The sequence below is a fragment of the Colossoma macropomum genome, unplaced genomic scaffold (assembly GCF_904425465.1).
Source record: "Colossoma macropomum unplaced genomic scaffold, Colossoma_macropomum, whole genome shotgun sequence".
Classification (NCBI taxonomy): Eukaryota; Metazoa; Chordata; class Actinopteri; order Characiformes; family Serrasalmidae; genus Colossoma; species Colossoma macropomum.
The window spans coordinates 14510757-14529087 of record NW_023494806.1 but is presented as its reverse complement, the minus strand read 5'-3'; the positions used below and the strand labels follow the sequence as shown (position 1 = coordinate 14529087).

The following is an 18331-nucleotide window of genomic DNA, read 5'->3' as shown; positions in this document are numbered from 1 at the left end:
CTCTTGTTGTGTACTTTAATGCTGCGTTCACATGTTTCTGTTGAAAAAAAGTCATTCCGTGCCAGATGGCAGAATGAAGCCAGGCAAATGTTGACATGGTGACAGTGTTACTTGCAAAAATGAATAATTATCAGAGGAGTGCTTTAGCAGTGTGGATTGTTTATTTAAGGTGGAAACATGGAGCAAGTGACAGACGCCACAATACTATACAGTACTATACATACTGTGCTAAATGTACTATGTTGTGGTGCACTGTTTTGACATACTGTTAGTGGTATATGGTTTTAGACAGACACACAAATAAAATATATTTGTCTTAATTTTTCAGTTCTTTGTGAAATCCTAGTTCTTTCATCTGCATTACTAAGCCGCCTATAACGTGTCATGTTTTTATGTGCTTGTCTGGTTATATTGATGGTTTTCTTTGTTTTCAGCTTTTTTCTTCCTGTATTTCTAAACCTTGACTATGGACTTGCCCATGATGCACCTGCCCGAATGTGTTTCGACTTCCAGTACGTGTTCTGGATACTCGGATTTGCCCAAATAAACTCACTAAATTCATACTCCTGCCACCTATACCTCCATCTTTAGACACAAAACCAATTTAAAAAGGCAAACCCAAAGAATTCCCTTTAACTAACTGAACTAAGTGAACCTTAAATAAAAATCTTTGTTTAAATATTTTTAAGCCAGTGTCAACACTAAATAAAATAACAGTCTTTATTTAAATATTTTTAAGCCAGTGTCAACACTAAATAAAATAACAATCTTTCAGAAAGGCAACCATGGGCCTTAACGTTCACCGCTTTTTAGCATTAATATAAAATGCATTTACTGTGTAGATTTTAATCCACACAAGCAGAAAATCTTGTAACCCTTAAAGCCCATGGTTGAATTTTTTTCATATTTGCCCCCAAAATCCACGCTAATTGAAACAAAACAAAAACATTATGGTTTTTATGATCTGAAGCTTAGTAAAGGTAGTTGTGGGCTGGTTAGTTGAAAATAAAATATTTAATCAACAAAATCAATTCTTTGCTATATGAGGGTTAATTTCGCAGAATCCAGCCGATTGAGCCTCTGGTCAGAACAAGCTCCGGAAATATCCAATCAAAAACCACATTAGTGACATCGCCCGCCCCCCACATTTCTCTTTTTCAAAATAAGAGTTCAACATGACGGAGTACTTTGGCAGATGAAGTTTGACCTGTTTAGGTCTGCCATTGATGTTAAATATCTGGGGTTGTCCGTTGGAAATTCCAAGTATGTTCTCAGCAAACCTGGAAATATGCATGTCGGAAAGGAACCTGTTAAACTACAAGTGTAAGTTTGTCATTTAATTTTCTGTGACGCAGTGTTTTCTGGTTGTGTTTAGCTCGCTGCTAACTAATGAGAGCTGGGACTTGGTTGTTTTCTGCTTTCAGTGGCCTTTCACTTACTTAACCTAGCTATAGCTAGGTTAGTTAGCCAGTCTTCATATTAGAAATGTGACATTCAGTGTAAACTGTTGTGACAGTCAACAGAGAGCTAAGATGGCTGTGGCATATAACTGCGAAGCGGTAGGGTGGTCTTATGTAAGATTGTAAGCTGGCTTTCCAGGTGGCAAAATAAAGTTTGGTAGCATAGCCAGCTAGCTATCGAAGCTACTTTGCAGAGAAACTACCTACCTACCTGCCCGCCTGCCTACCAGTTGATATACAGTTATTCACAAAGATATCAGCAAGCGGGGCTAGAAAAATACACAAACCGTTAACTGGTGGCTGGACACGAGTTCACTTAGTAACCTGAAAACTGTCACCGAAAAGTGAGTCATGAGTGAGCAGAAGTGAGCAGCTTATTTTGCTTTGTCTGTTGTTTATTTGACACTTGTCATATTAGCGATGGAAGCATTAGTTATACGTTAAAGCGTTAACTTTTGCCCCTTCTCTCTGACAAAGTCTGATCTTCAGACTTTTGGCTCCCCTGGACAATAAATATTCAGGAATCTGGAGTTGCTGATTGATCCAACACAGAGAATAATCCCAAAAATGGAGGAAGGTTTAAGGAGGTGAGTGAATTGTTTCCTTTAGGTCCTCCATGGCAGTTAAAAAGAAAAAGGAACGTTTCACCGTGCTTAGAGCAGTGACATAATTATTGAAGTTGATAAACTCAGTATATGCACTCTTCCCGTGATCTGTCCATTTCTGTTTGACATTTCATGTTCCAGACCAATATCCAGAGATCACATGAATCAGTCCTCATCTGAAAACTGGTTCAAGAGAAGACAGAAGTCAGCAGTAACAGACAATTGGCATGGCGGCGGACCAAAGGGACACAGTCTCAGTAGCGTCCAGCAGCCAAGAGGCAGCAACAGCCCACAAACTGACACGACCCGAAAAGAATATACACCTGAGAATACAGGAAAGGTATTATTCTGCTTTTACTCTTCATCAGTCACTGTAACAAGTAATACTGGGGCACAGTTCTGGTAATATTCCTTTTTTATTTATTTATTTATTTATTTAGTTTGTTTGCATGTCTTCCTTATTTAGTTAGTTTTGTTTTGAAGGCGTGATTTTGTTAACTTGATATGTAAAACTTTTGTACAGTGCAGAATTTGTTCTTGAATCTCAGAATTTCTTCTCTTTGAATCTCGCAGACAGTACAGCATAGACCTGAGCCTTTTTCCCATAACAGAAGAATAAACATGAGACCAGCAGACACAACCAAAAGAGGTAATCTATATTATAATTATAATATAGTTATATATTATAATATATAATAAATATAATATAATTATAATTAATTAAAGAAATACTGGATAGCAGTTTTATGTACCTAGGCGACATCTAGACAGAGACTAAAAGTTTCTCAGTGGGCAGTATCTGACAGTGCTACTTATGATGTACCTCTGCATTTTTCCACATTTCTGAGTGCAAGTTCCTACTAGTGAACTGATCTCGCCATGAGGCGGTGATGAGGTGAACTATTAAAATCTTTTAGTGAGATTTCCTCTATAGTGTGATAATTAACCTGTGTGCCTCCACAGACAGATGTGTATTGATTTTGAAACTGTCCGTACACCTGCAAAACAAATTAAAACATCAGCTTTTAAATTTTTTTTTTAATTTTATTTTTATTATTTTATTGTTTATACAGTATGGAGCAAAAGTCAGAGACTACTATTCATTCATTTAATTTCCAGTCAAAACAGCAATCAAGTTCTTTATTTTTCAATGTCAGGAAAAGAAAGAAGAACACACATATTTAATAAAAAATCAACTAATCATAAAAGGATTTCTTCCAGCATTTAGTATGTCAAGGTTTGCCTCTATTAGAGGATGTTGAAATCTGTACTCTGAGTTGATCAGTCCATTATTCAGAAAACACCAGCAGCTTCTTTGTTTGATTTGCAGATTTGCACATTTTTGTCTGTTTCCTTTTCTTGATAGTGGCTTCTTGACAGCTACACATCCTTTCAGCATTTAATAGATCTTTTTATTAGTGGAAGGATGGACAGAAACACCTGTGGGTTTTTTCAGATGTGGAGCAAGACTGGAGCTTTTTCAGATCTGGAGCTGGAGCTGAGAAGTACTGTTTATCTGATGGTGACAGTTTTGGTGGTCTACTAGGTCTTGCACAGTTGTTAGGAGTCCCATTTTCCTTATAACATCATAATTTTTTTGGAATCTCTTACTTTCCTTTGACATTCTTCTGCAGTGCGCTAGTAGAATGTCTTATGTAATCTCCTTAGAAAATATCTCCTGAATTTGGAAATGTAATAAATTAAGGGTGGTCTCTGACACTTACACAATACTGTATGTGATCTTTTTGAAGCTCCAGACAACAGAAAGCTTTGTGGTTGAATACCAGAGGTATAAAGTAGGAACTTACCATGTCCATGTATCAGTGCTATAGGCCAAAGGTACCTGCAAGGATATTGGACCCACCAGAAAGCCATCTCCCCTCAGTGAGAGAACAAACATATATATAAACAAAATGTGCACCTGAAGTTACCAAAAGAAAAAAAAAAACTCCTCTTGCCAACGTGCAATCGCCATTGACCTCTCTGTCACTACACCAACAGAAGTACTTTGAATTAATATGAAGCTCTTACACCGCAAATTGAAACAACCTTCTTTATTGGTGTACTGTTTTGTCTTTTTAGCACCCAGCCCACTTCTCACAGTACCCACAGGACAAAATGTTTGGGCACCCCTGGTCTAGACTTAACCAGTATTCAGGAAATCTCCACTAGGTGTCACTGTTCCTACTAACATTGGCTTTTGTCTTTTTGTTTTTAAAGGTTATAGAGGGACTAGACCTTCTACAGCTCCAGATGTGAGACACAAATCAGGAGTAATGAGCAGCAGCACGTTTGAAGTGAAGCTGTCTGATTTTCCAGAACTGTGTGACGTTACATCTAGCAACCCCAAAGCGGCCTTCATTCAGGAACCTCGGACCTGCTGGGGTGCTGGCACCTCAGCAGCCCTTCAGGATTCAATAGGAGACCAAAATATCTGCCAGAACACGGTTGGTTTTTTGGGAAAGATTACAGTAATAAACAGAAATAATCAGTTATTGACTTGATGCATTCATTGATCATTCGAAACTCTGGAATGAAAGCAAATCTCATGTTGACATTTCTTAAGGATACACCAGGAAAGAAAGGACCAAAACAAAAATCGACTCAGCCAGTCACCTCAACAGAGAAATGTGATAAGACATTGACTTCATCACCAGGTATAATTCAGTTCTTTATGGAAACTGAGTTGTCGTTGTTGAGATTTCCGCATATTTTGTTGTTATTCTGATGCACTGATACAATTCTCCATTTCTGTAACATGTTCCTTTATTTAGGTCAGGATTCTGGGCTTGAGTTACTCAACCCTTATGGATCACCAGCAACATCCTGGGCTAATATTGCCTCTCAGCCTCCTAAAGTCATCCAGAAAAGTCCTGCCGTACATGATGAATCTACTCAGGTAAAGTATTTCAGTATCTAGCAGTAGCCTGTTAGTCTCAATTATAATATATTTTAATTGCATTGTTATTACATAACAGAACCTTGTGTCTCTAGAACTTTACAGGAGAATGAAACAACATTCCAGTTAATTTCCTGTAATTTTGCATAATTTCTATTAGTCAATTTATTTATTGTAACGTTCTAAAATGTTCATGCAATGTAAAGGGCATGTGAATCCAAAGGTCTATTACACACTTCCATTTAAGACTTAAGAATAATTCAGTCAGTTTGTACTGTTTCACATGTAATTACTGAATAATAAAACCTAACTAAATGGATTATACAGTTTACAGTTTTCTATTGACTTCAGATGTAGTCGTTGAGCCATGTTTCAAGTTCAAGTTTTTCTTTAGTTCAGAACTGGAGTGGCTAGGCTAACAGCTAACACTAGAAGACAGTAGTCACCCAAATAATTTCTGCAAAAAATAGATTCCAAAAACTTTTCAAACTTTGATCTGTTTTTACTGAAACAATTTGGGCTATGTGGGTGACTACTGAGGTCTCATGATTGCTAAGAAGAAGCAAAAATTGGAAAGTGCTCGCTCTTTCTCATCTAATTGTAAGCAGAATGTCAAAACATTTTTTTTTTCTGTTAATCTCAAGGTGGAAAAGTCTCAACAACAAGCAGAACAAACTGCTGAAAAAAAGAAAAGAAAGAAAAAGAAGAAAGCTAAAACAGCATCTGAGGGCTTGGAGCAGCAGACAGATGATGTGCTAATACAGCAGGAGCCTCCCAAGTTTGAAGTAGTCACATTATTTTCAACTTCAATGTAACAAGTTTTTTGACTAATCTGTTGCTTTTATTTGGTGTTTGACATTTTTGTTTGTTTGTTTGTTTTTGTTTTTCCTCTCTTGTTCACATTATCACACTGGAGAAACTCTGCTAATAGCATTTTCATGTTTAGGATGAAGAAGAGTTCCCAGACCTGACTTTCACTTTGGTTAGTCCACACAAAGGGCCAAGACAAACATCAAACCCAGCAGTTCAGGTAAAACTTTTAGAGAAAGAAAATATATTTGGTAACAGAATGCTTTTTCCATGCTCACTTTTCTTTCTGTTACACAGGATAGCCCAGGCATGTCTGAAAAAGAGGGGTCATCTCTGCAGCCAGAGAGTGTAAATAAGAGCAAAGCAACTCCTGAGAAGCTGGCCCCCACTGATTCCAAGAAAGTACAGGTTGGTTACAAATTGGATGTGTGATTACATGTTTATCAAAGTGCATTACTCATTCCCTGGTGAGGGATTAAGCCTAGTCCTGGACCACATATTCCTTTCAATGGAGAATCTCCTTTCAGAATGCTGTGTAGTTCAGAACTAGGTTTATGTCCAGAAAACCTATTCAAATCCTTCATAACTCTAGACCACATTTTGTAGCACATGTTCTAACACAAGTTCATAGGTAGCCCTAATTCAGCCTAAATGTCTGTTTGGATACTTAAAACATGTAATTGACGTTAGGGTTGTTTTAAACTCAGAGCTCAAATCCATAGTAGGTGAGATGTGGCTTGAAATTTACACAGAAAACAGCACTCAAGCTATAATCTTTAAAATAAACAGACAAATGCTAAGCATCTGATTTTGCTTCAGCTGCATTACACGGATAAGAAACTGAGCAAAACATAAGATGCAGGTTCTACACTAAACTCTCACTGAGTTCCAGTGAGAGGTTAGAGTTTAGAAAGCTCATGGTACTAGAATATAACAAACATATAATGTCAAGATATCGTTTTTAGTAATTGTAAATTGTTTCCCCACTCCTGATCTCAAGTCGGGGAGTCAGAAGAAGAGCAAAGCTCCTGTGCAGCTTGACCTGGGGAATATGCTGGCAGTTTTGAAGCAGAAGCAACAGTCTCAGAAGTCCAAACAAGATGTTAAGCCTATAACCCTTTCAGGTATTTCTGTGCTTTATTTAGAGGCTATTGCCTTTTGCAATGTGCGTGCAAAAGATTAATAAAATATAATGTAATGTAATGTAATATCTGCAGTACAGTCCGGTTTTACAATTGAAGTGGAGATAAACCAATCAGAATAATTAAGATTGAAGATTGCTACCTAATTGTTTAACTTTCATCACTGCAGTGTATTTATACTGTTTTGGTTTTAAAATCAGTTGGAGGAGCCTTACCAGTTGTTCACAAGGAACCAGTAGTTCACAAGAAGCATCCATGGCAGCAAGAGAGGATAGCTCACAATCCCTTGGACTCTACCTGTCCTCTGGTAAAAAAGGGAAAACAACGAGAGGTCCCTAAAGCCAAAAAGCCGACACCCCTCAAAAGAGTGAGTTCAAATTGTGCATTTTTTTCAGACTGTGTTTTGGTATCATTTTAAATGATTTATTGTCAAATTTATTTTGTATAACACTTTTTATTCAATGTCACGCATATCTTGTTACGAATATTGCACAGGTTATTCTGAAAGAGAGAGAAGAAAGGAAACAGAACCGTCTGCTAGAGGAAAGAGACCCAGCTCGAATGACCAGTGAAGAGGATCAAATAGAGGCACATTCCAGCGAGAATCCAGAAGAGGCCAGTGAATCTATATGTAAAAAACTGACACATGATTTGGATTTGACGGAAAGTGAGCACAGTGAGCATGCTATTGCAGAGGAGACTGATCAAACAAGCTCGCAAGACATGAGCACGGATATCACTGCAGAAGAAAATGCACTTTCTAAAAGCTGGAATCCAGATTCCAACCCCAGTCGACCCAAAATCCACAGCAGGAAATTCAGAGAGTAAGAAAAGCCCATTAACTTTTTATATTCGTCACAAATGCTTAGACTTCATTCATCACCTGGTCATTTAATGTGTCTTGAGTATCAGGATTATATCCAGGTAGAGATTTTTCATATTTAAAAAGCAAGTGTAAATGCACCCATGATGCGTTTAAAACTGATTTAAATCCAGTTGCTCAAACCATTTCAGGAGGTGGACTGAGCCACATTTTAGCCAGAAGTTATACAAATGTAAATTCCAGATGTTACACAAATTTAAATCTATTACTCCATTTACCTACGTATGAGCTAACACTGCTGTGTGTGAAATGGACATCACAAGACCAACCTCATCAAAATATCCCACTTAAATCAGTAAGTTTGTCAATGTGGTAGTTATGTTGCGTTGGCAGTAGTAGAGAACATTTGGAGAAGCTGGGGTTGTTATTATATAACAGTGCTGAAGTGTTGTGGTAGACTTACTTTCATACGACTTAATTTCAAGGCACAGGAGTAGTATATTTCTGTAGGGCTTGGGAATGTGCATTATGGAATTGTTCGGCCATATTGACAGGGTTTATTCTTTGTTTATATGCTGCAAATACTTACACTGCAAGAGCTAATGTTACCTCTTTTTCGATTCACAGACATTTTCCTAGCTGGTGTGTGGCTAAAGTGCCTGTTCCTTTAAGTAGGTCAAAATTTTTAGGTTACTTGAAATGTTTTTTTTTCCCCCCTCAGCCACTGGCAGATTTCACCAGTTAACTTTCTGACATCTTTCTTCTCAGCACCTAGCAGATTTACCTCAGTTACTGCTGTATTTCACTAGGAGATTTGACTTTATTCACTTAGGAACGGGCATATTTAAAGAAAGAAAGGATTCATAGGATCTTTGATTTAACTCTGTTACTGGCGTATTTCGCTTAGTTTTGTCATATTCCGCTATAGGTAGCTTTTTATCAAAACCTGCTTACATGGCTAGTCAGCAAACTAATTACACCATTGCTGTGCTGTACAATATTAACCCACGCAAAATCCATATTATAAATCTTACATTTACATTGAAGAGGCGGTCTTCTAAAGTCTTTATGAGACTAATTGTCTGGTAATCTCAGCTAACGTGACTAGCATAGTCACAGCATACCTTACTTCACCTTATACATTTTAGCTGGAAAACATGTCTTGAGAGATAAAACATTAGGTTTGTTGATCGGTCATGTTAGTGGTAGTATCACTGCACACCTTACCACAATGCTGAGATTTACTTCTTATTCGCCAGCTTTTTATTCCAGTTTTCTTTTCCACCTTAAATGGTGCAGCAGTTACATCCTGGCATCTGTTTGTGACATTTGTGCAACGTTACTTAGCTGGATTCAAAGGTGTTAAATCAACTAAATGATGACAGTTTGATGTTATCTGCATTCTCACTGGGATGCTTCCTACATGTTGTTTAACCAGAGCTGCGTCTGAATAACCGATAAAACCCTCCTTTCTGATCTGTTTGATTTTGATCTGATGTGTGATCTGGTAGTCATGCAGATCCACATGCTGGTTATCACTGCAAACATATTTGGCTACAGATCAGCCAAAATCAAGGAAAGTAGGTGGAAAAATTAGTGTTTTTCAACTGTTCTGAACCGTCCTAGACTGACTAATCCTGCCACAAAGGCAGATCACCCATAAAACACAGAGTTATGCCATCACATTCCCAAGCCTTTTTTAGTAGCCTGATTATATTACAGCTCCTTAACAACCTCATAATTCAGAGACATTCAGGGGAAAGGGAATATTGGACAGAATGTATTGGGTTTGGAACCTTTTTGTTTACTGCAAGATGCAATAATGGTAATTTTCAAAAATTCCATTCATATTGTCATAGGAGAATCCATCTTAGACCCAGACAGGGGCATCGCTTTTGATGCGAGTTTCTTCTCCAAGTTTAATTTAGAAGTCTACTTTGTCAGCCTTGGTTGAGTTAGTTAGCTTAAGTAAAGCGCCAGATTGGTTAACCTTTATTTTACTGTGTCACATTTTACCATCTGGCTGCAGTACGCTGCATTTTAATGCTTTTAGTTCATGACAGCAATGGTTAACACAGGACGCTTTTTATTTTTAACAGCCATTTCCTTGTAAGCATCAACTGCCATAGTAAGAACGTGAACAGTGACATGCAAAATTGAGTTTTGTTTTTTTTTTCTTTTCCATAGAACAGAAAAAAAAGGAGCAAAGCAGGGGATTGTTTGTTGTATATGAACAGATTTGTATTTTATGCCCAACATAGCAATCTGACTAGTCAGTGATGACCAAGTGTAAATGCATGTGGTTGCAATCTGATAAGATTTTTATCCAGAAACCAGGAACATGAAGTGGCCAGGTGTAAATGTGATCTTAGATCAAACATTCCCATCTAGGGCCCTCAACTGTTTATGTGAAGTGATCATGTAACACAGTAGACGTTTGGCTATCATGCATTTAGTATTACCAATATTATATCTGGTTATACTCAGAGTTTTGTTACCCTTGGCTTTCAAAGGTACTGCAGCCAGATGCTGAGTAAAGATGTAGACGAATGTGTGACCACTCTACTGAAGGAACTGGTGAGGTTCCAGGATCGGCTGTACCAGAAGGACCCTATGAAGGCCAGGATGAAGAGGCGGCTGGTCATGGGCCTTAGGGAGGTTCTGAAACACTTAAAACTCAGGAAAGTCAAATGTGTCATCATCTCTCCCAACTGTGAGCGTGTGCAGTCTAAAGGTATGGAAGAAACATCTAAACAACATTTTTTTTCAAAATTTTACAGTGATTTAAAGAGCTCCTATCTTGTGAAATCATAGGATTTCTCTTTAGTAGGTTTGATGTTAGTTGGTAAAGTTTCAAAAGGTACCCTTCACTCCCAAGGCGACACAGTCCATATATAGAAACGAAGCAAAAGGTCACTGTTTTTGTGATGTCATGAACTCAGTTACATTTACTGATATCCACCGACAGCAGTTAACCCCACCCATTCACAATAACAAAAAAACCTTTCTAAGGAAATTAAATAGTCACCTAAGTGGTCAAGTAAAAATGACACATCATAAGTCCACTTAAAATATAAGCTATTGCCCCTTTTAAAAGTTAGGGGTTTTATTTGTTTGTTTGGTTATTTTCTGTTCTTGTAAAGTAAGATACATGAACTTTGTGCTTCTACAGTGACATACAGCACAAAATGACCTCACACAAGGCACAGTATCCTGCATCCAGTCTTGCTTCAAAACAGTCTTAATGAACCATATGCATGCAAGTGTTTTGGCAATATCATGTGGTCAGATTATTATGTGAATTATGAATTATGAGTTGTGGCCATACTAACTTAAGTTAGCTGGATGCTGAGTAAGGGCATGTTCTTACACTTTAAAAGGAAGAGGCTTAAGTTCTAAAGCAGTAAAAACCAATGATGTGTGAAGATGCATCACTGTCCACAACATTCAAATGAGCATGCAGATGAACCAAAATGGTCCCAGGAGAGATGTAAAATTATATGTCTTCTGTTAGTTGTCAGGCTTTACTATAAGACACAAATAATAGCTATTAAAGGATATAGCTTATAGATAGATATATGACCAGCAATGTTTTTTAAACAAGCATTTAAAACACCTGCTTTATTTTAAAACACTGAATACTGGAAAAAATATGTATTAGAAACAACATTGCAATATTGAAGTTTTTCTTCAAGTGTTAGGTAGTCTGTATATAGGATTAGAAAGTGGTAAGATGAATGCGGTAGTCCTCTAGTGACTCACATTTAGGTCTCTGAGTGTAAGCTGCAAACACCGATAAGCTGTGTGCCTGCTTTTTCTACAAATCTGAACAGGCTAATAATGGGATTGAAAAAGTGAGTGTAAATATGTGACTTGACTTGCATTCATAATTAACTAATTAATAAACAAACAAATAAATAAATGCTGATGACAACAATCAAAGGACAATCAAATATTTTATTTCTGAAAATATCTAGCTAATTTTTTACATGAAAAAGTTTATTAGATCTGGTCATTTTCATCGAAATGTAAAAGTTCCTGTCAGAGTTTCTCACTGCTCACCTTATCAGATATATCTGCTATACTCCATATTTTTCTGTTGTCATCCTCTTTTTTTTCATGTATGGGAATGGTTGCATTTTTTCAGCAATGCAAAAAGTAATGCTATCTGTAGAACACAACCAGCGTCAGATACATATAGCTTTGCCAAATTTGAATGGGCTAATCTTTATCCTCTCTAGAAGATTCATAAGCTGACCGGTTACAGTCACTCAGCAAAACCTGCACTACTTAATGAGCTGGGTTGATTTTACATCCCTAAATTACTACAAATCTAAACTTAACTGTGACATTTATAGTTTGTAAATGTGTTCCATTCTTGTGGAGACAAGGAGGAGGACCAGCACTTTCATAATGACAGTGTTTGTAGCCCACAGTAACTGGCCCAAAGCATTAGCGGCCCACTTGGGAAATCTCCTGACCCTCCCAATTTCCCACTCCAGCATTGGAGTCATATGTAAAAACAGGGAGGTTAATGTGTATTTACACGGCACTGGATGAAAAAAAAAGTATATACCATCCAGCAGTAAGTTTTTATGACTTTGTTTTGTTCTGTGCAGGTGGTCTAGATGAGGCTCTTCACACCATCATTGATACTTGCCGGGAACAGGGTGTTCCCTTCGTATTTGCTCTGTCAAGGAAGTCTTTGGGTCGTTGTGTGAACAAAGCTGTTCCTGTCAGCCTGGTGGGCATCTTCAACTATGACGGAGCACAGGTACCTGACCTTACATCATGTTAAAATTTCATCAAGATGGAGTCTACATTTATTTTCCATTAGCCACTGTTTTGGCTGTCTGAAATGCCAAAGGTCAGTTGATTTTCTTCTTTACCTGACAGTCATGATGTCAGCAGTGCTTGCTAAACTAGGCTATAGAGTAGAGCTCATCAAATCCAAACCACAAATCCAGTTTTCAGTCCTGGATTTTGTAGTTACTGCAGAACTTAAGAAGTTAAGAAAATTGTTATTTAAAAGGGTGTTTCTCTGGGCCATAAGTGTTTATTTGCTCAGGAAAGCACTTTTGTTATTATGTAAATAATACTAATGCAACTAGAAAATTGCATTTTTGAAGAAAACACAGAGTGATTACACAGACTAATCATTACCTAGCGGTTGCTACGGTGTTGCCAGGTAGGTACTGTCTTATTTTAAGTGGTTGCTGTGGTATTTTAGGATGTTGCTACGGTGTTGCTAGTTGATTTGTTAAGTGTTTGCTGGGGGTTGCTGTGGCATTCCAGGTGGTTGCAAGAGTGTTGCTAAATGGCTGCTGTGGTATACCAGGTGGTTGCTGTGGAGTTGCTAACCGGTTTCTAGGGTATCTTTAGTGCTTGCTAGGGTGTTTGTAGATGGTTGCTATGGTATCCAAAGAGGCTTCTCGGGTGTTGCCATATGTTTACGATGGTGGACGATCTATAGTGGTTGCTAGGGTATTACTAATAGATGTGAGGAAATTGCTAGTGTATTTTTGTTATGGTGACATTAGAGAGGTGCACAAACTTCTAGCCGCATAGTTCCGCCATTCATTCCTTCAAAAATAAGGAAAATTAGAATCATTGATGTTCATTGATCAAAAAGCTGTATTCAAGAACATAATTCCCGATCAGGCCAAATATTCTGGGATTGATTTGGTGTCATTATCTTGAAAACTGAAGGACAAGTTAGTAGCAGAAAAATGAGAAGAAGAATATGAATTGGATAACAATAGTGTTGCACATTGCTTTCCAAACCTCTTCGTGTGGCAGTCCAGTATTAATTGTAGTCAGCGTCCAGTACCTGGTTTGGTTAATCAAATCGTCATTACATAAAATCAGGTGTGCTGCTGATGGCATTTAACAAATGCGTAGGGGGGGGCTGGAGTCCAGCAAGACGTCTGAAACCAAACTTTGTTCTTCTTACAAGCTCGCAAGATATCAACTACTTTTTGAAAACAAAAAAAATTATGTTTTACTGTACTTCAGTTTATTGTATTTATTCTAATGTTGGAATGTTTTTATTTACTGGAATTACTCTCCTTACTGCTGAGATAAAATGTTTTAAAGAATTTACTTAGGTACCTAAGACTTCTGCACAGTATTGTATGTCTTTTATGTAGTTTACAAAGTTTGTTGAAGACATCCATTAAATACCTTTTGTTAACTGTAAAGTTCCTAAGTATTAGAACAATGTGAACAACAACACTTTTTGGGAGGGATTTACTCTGTATGCCAGTGTATGTGTAATAAAATACTAATTATATATATATATATATATATATATATATATATATATATATATATATATATATATATATATATATATATATATAATTAAACACTCCAGTGTTTCCAAGCCCTGGTCACCAAGTACCTCTGCTCTGCACAGTTAGCTTGCTCTCAACTCACCTGACTCAAGTCGTCAGCTATTTAACATATTCTTGTTTTTTATTAAGGTATGTAACATGTATGTTTTGTCTGAACTCCTCCACAGGACCATTACCACAAAATGATTGAGCTCACATCACAGGCCAGGAAAGCCTATGAGGTGATGATTGCTAATTTGGAGGTAACCTCACAGGAAGAGCAAGGAGAAGAGAACGATACAGCACAGAACACAGAACCACCTGCAGAACTGCCTGCAGTAGAGGAGCCCGTATACAGTAAGATCAGATGTTTACATGTCTGTGCTTTGCCTAGTATTAAAGAGAAGACAATCCAGCACTGTGCAAAAAGACCACGCTTCATTTATTTAATTTACAGTTAAAACTGCCATTAAGACGTTAATTCTTTTTCAGGAGATACTTCTGAGGAAATTAGATATAATCCATTTGTCAAATGAAAATATATAAACAAACAGGAGTTTCCAAAACTGAAGTTCAAAATATTTTAACAGATATAGAGAAAATGGGACTCCTAACAACTGTGCAAGACCTGGCAGACCACTAATACTGTCACCATCAGATAAACAGTACTGAAAGCTTTCATCTTTGAGAGAGAGGAGAAAATCAAGCTCCCCTCTGCTTCAGATCCAGAACAATCCACAGGTGTTTCTGTCCATCCTTCCACTATGAGAAGACGACTCGGTTGTCTGTTTAATGTTTCCTGTGTTTTTTTCATGACTCTGAAAAATGAATAACTGGTTCTTCATGACCGTTTTGACTATTAAAAAAAATGAAGGGTACTTTTGCACAGTACTGTATATTGTAGATTCTTGATATTGTTTCACTCCGAATAATATCTTCACAAGAAAGCCTTGGCCATTGCTTAGGTACTTTTCTTGTCTTTGCAATAAAAGTATGCAAGTGAGCACGTGATAACACAAATATCATGCTGTTATGGATGAGCCTAGTCACCTTTTATGGACTTGCTTGTTATGACTAGTTATTCAATGTGGCAGTTACTTTTTTTTAGGATCTAGTGTCACCTTTTAAGGTGTGTCTGTCATGTGTCATGTGTCTTGACCCTTGTTTTGATATTCCACAATGTGCATGATTCAACTGACACCATAGAACCACTGGCTATGGAGGAGGCTCCCACATGCCCTCAGTTATGAAATCTGGTGAATTTCTGTAAACACAAAGGAAGAAAAGCATTATTTGTTCAATGATGGTTTATGAAAATTGTGCATTGTAGGGCCCAACTTATGAAAATTGTATGGGTGATACAGATGATGATGATGATGATGATGATGATTATTTTAGCACTTTTAGTTTATTTAACACTTCAGATGACCAATGAAATCAGCTTATATAAGTTTAAGCTCTTGTGCCTAGATGTGTACTCTTTACACCTTTTTTTAATATTTATTTTTATTTGTTTTCAGTTAAAACTTGGAAGAAAATGCTGGAAAAAGACTACAACCATGAGTTCTTGGCTTTCGAGGAGCAGTTTTCATCAGTTGCCATCAGCACAGATTCGGACGCACTGCCAGACGACCATGACGGAAGTTGATATTCATAGTTATATAACTGACTAGTAGCTTTTGTATAGACTACATTATTACATTATGAATTACTTCCTTTATTGAGATGATTTATCATGTTTTTATGGGAGTCAATGTTTACAGATTTGCACGTACAACCCTGTATTATGTGACTTTAACATATGAAAATGTTAATTCAAACTCTACTTAGTAGCAACACCACACCTCTCACTGCCGCAGGAAGGATGTAAGGAAGCTAATAAAGCACTTTCTCCCAGATCTGACTGGTTTTTCTATATTTCATTTAATACATTAAAAGAATCTGTGTATCTATATACAATATACAGCATGAGCTGATCATGGTTGAGGTCCAGTCCCATGACATGGTTATTTAGCACAACATGGTCACTAGTATTCTTATTTGTAACCTGATTTGTAAGCGGTTTTGCTTTATTTCACATCAGATCTTCAATGAACTTGAAGGTGGTTATACATGCAACATGTTTAGCCTATTGAAACCTGCCCATCTCTTTTGTCCTTACATGACCCTTCAGTGTAAAATCAGAAGGAGCTTGAGCAGCAGGTTTGTTTTAATGTTAAACTTTTCAGTACTGAATAAGAGAAAACTATCACATCCCTTTCTGTTAACAGGACAAGGAAGTTAGTGATTTAATAAAATAAAGAATGGAATAGACAGTATTGCTGTCTCTTATGATATTTATATTGGATATGCATCAAGGCACCCACATTTATTCTCTGTGTGTAGCGATGCTGGCGATGGGCATTGACCAAGCTATCACCTGTTCATGAATCAGGGGTTCCCAACCTTTTGTGTCAACTGAACCCCTTCAACCGGAACTATTTGCTTTAAGTGCCTGTTGAGATTTTAAAGATTAAATAAAACAATTTTACTGAGGTTTGCAAGTTTAGTTTTCATTTGACTCCAAATATATTCAGAGAGCTGAATATATTTGGATATGAAAGCTGCTTTAATTTGAGAGTTGTTTGGCATTGTCACTGTTTGTACACATAAATTCAAATTATTTATAATGTAATTAGAATGATACATCGTCACTCGTGCAAAAACCTTGTATCTCCTTTTTTTGTTTCTGTTTCTGTTTTAAATTTAATAATTTGAAAAGTCCAGTAGCACTTTGTCTTGTGGTAAAATTTCATGTTGAGGAGACCAATCGAAATGGTCCAAAACAGGTTGGAAAAGAAGAAAAGGAACTTGTTCTGTCAACTTCCATCACAAGTTAAGAGTGTTTTTCTTTCTCCTGTAAAGTTATCATTTTGGAGATACAGGGTTTTGTTCAGACACTGACAGGGTATCTGTGCATTTTTAATGGTTTTAAGGAGTTTTATCCAAGAATGATTTAGCTAGCTAGCTGTTAACTGTTAGAATGTTTATCACATGCCATGATCTATTCAATAATTATGCATCAATATTACATAGAAATATTAACTTCTGTCATTTTTTGGTCACAACAGTGCTACATTTTGATTAGTTACTTGTAAAAAAAAAAAAAACGATTTTTGAAATTATATTTAATTTGACTTTTCCATTACAGCCTCACAAACCCCCTGCAATGCCATCACGTACCCCTAGTGTGTGAGCCCCTATTTGGGAAAACCCTGCCATAGATAGCAATGAAGCTATTGTAGTTAGAAAACAAATGTATTGAGAAGCAAACTGCTTTAAAGTGACAAGAATGGCAAACAATAATAGGCAAATAACTTATAACAAACTAGCTAGTCATCACATTTATGAAGCTACTCACTTAAATGGATGGCAGCAGCAGCTGTTTAAGATTATTAGCCAGAAAAATGTTTTGTACATAGTGGTGCACTGTAGATCAGGAGTGGTGAAGAATGATATACAAAGGAAAAACGGTGATTCAGGGACAAAGGTGCAGGACACAGTCATATTATGAATATCATCTTTGCTGCACAAGTTGGTTGATAATACACACCAAAGTTTCAGCTTTGTCATCTGCAGTCTAAGCATTTGTAACAGCAAGATGAACAAAAGACACAAATACTGTACTTGAGTGAAATTAGAAGCCTCTATTAATATTTCTACTTAAGAACAAAAGTGCTTGCATTTAAATGTATGCACTGAAACACGATGGTTCTTCAGGGTTCTTTAGTAAAGAAAATGGTTCTAAATGGAGACCTTAACACTCAAAGAACCCTTTGCACAATTAAAGGTTTTTTTGTATCATGAAAGGGTTCTATAGAGCATCAAAAGGGTTCTTTTTACAAGCTTGACATCGTAACAATAGTAGAACCCTTTTTGGTGGTTTATAGAACTCTTTTCAGAAAGGTTCTATATAGAACCATGTTTTTTTTTGTTGTTTTTTTTTACTTAAGTATCCAAATAAACGGATTACATCCTTGCTGTATTAGCCATTTTACATTATTTCAGTTTCTGAAAATGTTAATAGAAATCAGCTAAATTAGTTCCTTTTTATTTGATTCACATAAATTCAAATTCAAATATTTCAAATACTTCAATCCCACCTTTAAGCTCTTGGGATATCCAATAAAAAATCCCTCAAAATGTCACATCAAATTGTTAAATCTGAAATACATAGTTACAGTTGCTAGGCTACAATTAGACAAGCAGTATTTAGGG

The 18331-nt window shown here is 36.8% G+C and overlaps 1 protein-coding gene across 2 annotated transcripts; it reads left to right on the top strand.

The window, feature by feature from the left end:
• The first annotated feature begins 1150 nt into the window (after positions 1-1150).
• Positions 1151-15972, top strand: LOC118827761 (selenocysteine insertion sequence-binding protein 2-like). 2 transcript variants are annotated; one of them, XM_036599222.1, is made up of 17 exons: positions 1151-1323; positions 1982-2047; positions 2207-2405; positions 2639-2714; positions 4286-4512; positions 4632-4722; positions 4840-4964; positions 5609-5749; positions 5911-5994; positions 6072-6182; positions 6775-6898; positions 7117-7283; positions 7412-7740; positions 10253-10473; positions 12359-12513; positions 14263-14431; positions 15595-15972. In XM_036599222.1, exons 1-17 carry the CDS (start codon positions 1196-1198, stop codon positions 15720-15722), a joined length of 2541 nt encoding a protein of 846 aa, XP_036455115.1. In that variant the 5' UTR covers positions 1151-1195; the 3' UTR covers positions 15723-15972. The 2 variants fall into 2 exon arrangements, with proteins under 2 accessions (XP_036455115.1, XP_036455116.1); XM_036599223.1 differs by having other exon boundaries at positions 1187-1323; positions 1938-2047.
• The last annotated feature ends 2359 nt before the right edge of the window (positions 15973-18331 follow it).